Source organism: Frankliniella occidentalis, unplaced genomic scaffold (assembly GCF_000697945.3).
Source record: "Frankliniella occidentalis isolate FOCC.00 unplaced genomic scaffold, Focc_3.1 Scaffold35, whole genome shotgun sequence".
In the NCBI taxonomy this organism is placed as follows: Eukaryota; Metazoa; Arthropoda; class Insecta; order Thysanoptera; family Thripidae; genus Frankliniella; species Frankliniella occidentalis.
In genome coordinates, this window is record NW_026267165.1 from 927,656 (window position 1) to 929,614 (window position 1,959).

General features: G+C 46.5%; 1 protein-coding gene across 1 annotated transcript in view; it reads left to right on the forward strand.

Moving 5' to 3' along the window:
* LOC113212621 (homeotic protein empty spiracles-like) overlaps positions 1-1,002 on the forward strand; it is a 3,037-nt gene extending 2,035 nt beyond the window's left edge. Inside the window, exon 2 of the mRNA XM_052266042.1 lies at positions 1-1,002. Coding sequence (XP_052122002.1) covers positions 1-223 — 223 coding nt within the window. The 3' untranslated portion in view covers positions 224-1,002.
* Positions 1,003-1,959: the final 957 nt, after the last annotated feature.

Consider the following 1,959-nt stretch of genomic DNA (forward strand, 5'->3'; position numbering starts at 1 on the left):
GGTCAAGGTGTGGTTCCAGAACAGGCGGACCAAGCACAAGCGCACGGAGCAGGAGGAGGAGGCCAAGAAGAAGACCGGCGGCGCGCCCCAGGGCGACTCGCAGGCCGCGGCCTCGTGGAAGGACGACGAGGACGAGCGCGCCGACATGGCGGCCTCGCCGTCCTCGGCGCACCGCCCCGTCGACCTCAGCAGCCACGACGACAGCAGCGAGTCCGAGGCCTAGGTCGCGCGATCCCCCATCGTGACGACCCCCTACAGCTCAGCCAAAGAGACGGTGCGGTGTGTGACGCCGAGTGTGACACGACGTGTGACACCGGGTGTGACGGTGTGTAACTGTCGCCAACGACCTACGGTGGCACTCCCTTTTATGTGACTGTGATTTAGTGTGTAGAATTTTTTATAAAATATGATAGAGTGGGAGAGAGAGAGAAAGAGTTGTTATATTAGTGTATTTATGCGCGGGGGCTCGTGATACCGGGCCCTCCCAACTTCTCATCTGCAAGTACAAAGCTGAGGACGGTCGGCAGAGAACAGATCTCATGTGTGCGGCGGCGTGCGCCCCCGGTCATCGCAGACTAACCGGGACTGGGGGTAGGTTTCAATGAAATTGTACAGTTTAGGGGACACCCCTTCCCTACATATTTTATTGGGTAATTTTTGTTTGACATGTTGTTTAAATACTTGCCTACAGAGCAGTCTTTGATGGTATTGTATATAGAGTACGTCAACAGATTGGGCACAAGTGGCTTTGTTTTAAAGCTGCTGCGCTGTGCTCTCTTTTTATTTGTCCTGTATTTATTCCATGACTGTGAAATCTACCTGGAAACAAAAACCGCTATATTTTACAAAAACTGTGTCATTGTCAGTTGTGAACAAACTAAATGTCTTACCGCAAGTCGAGTCATGTGCCAGAGTCCTTCGAATACATGTTGTTACCACGTTAAGATGTCTATTTATGAGTGTTCGCTGAAAACAATAAATATTTCAGTACAACATATCGAACTGATTGGTACTTCTTTCTATTTTTTTCTTTTATCCAGAAACTGATTAACTTTTGAGCGGTGGGCCGTAATGCATATGCCCCATTATCGACACACTGTACACATGAACTGGATGTGTATCTTTTATTTGTACAAATTTAAACATTCAGCGTTGATTTGAACACTTTGCTGGGTTTTCATTTGTGCGAAAACATGCATTTTTGCGCTCACAAATTTGTACAAAACAAAACGTACACTGTAAATTGCTTACGAAGAACAGGTTCGTAATGCAAACCAAAACCACCAAAACCTTCGTAGCTTACGAAGGATTTTGCAGCATTGTCTTACGAACTAATTCTTCTTAAGCTTGGTTCGTAATGCAAACCGATTGTTCGTTAGAACCTCCCTTGCGTTAGAAACAATTGCTTTTGCAACACAAAGAATTTTTTTTTTTTTTTAACGTTGCAGAGCATTTAGTTTGTAAGCATTTTGCAGTGTAGGTTTACCTTCGCACAAACTTCTGCACAAAGACATACAAATACATTTTAGCGTGTGAAAACTCTGCGAGACTTTGCGGCTGCTTCGCAATTATTGTTAACCAATTGCAAACTGTGAAGAAAATCCTTTCCTACTGTAAAGAAATTCTCTGCTAGAATACTAGTTGGCTGACTCACGCCGCGCATCGTAGTTATACTGTACCGCATACGCGCGTGCGGGCGGGTTTGCCTGTCCCCGCTGCCCACGGCTCCTTATGCGGCGCCGTGCGAGAAGGCAACCTGTCCGCACGCGTGCATGCGGCACAGTATAACTACGAAAGTGCGCGGCGTGCGTCAGCCACCTGGTATATAACTGCTCACGATACTTTTTAGAGTGTTCTCTCACGACTGCTGAAATTATTTTAAATGGCGGATGGAAGGCCAGGGTAGGGAAGAATGATACATTTCACGTACTTTGATTCTTTCAGGCACATAATTAGTCA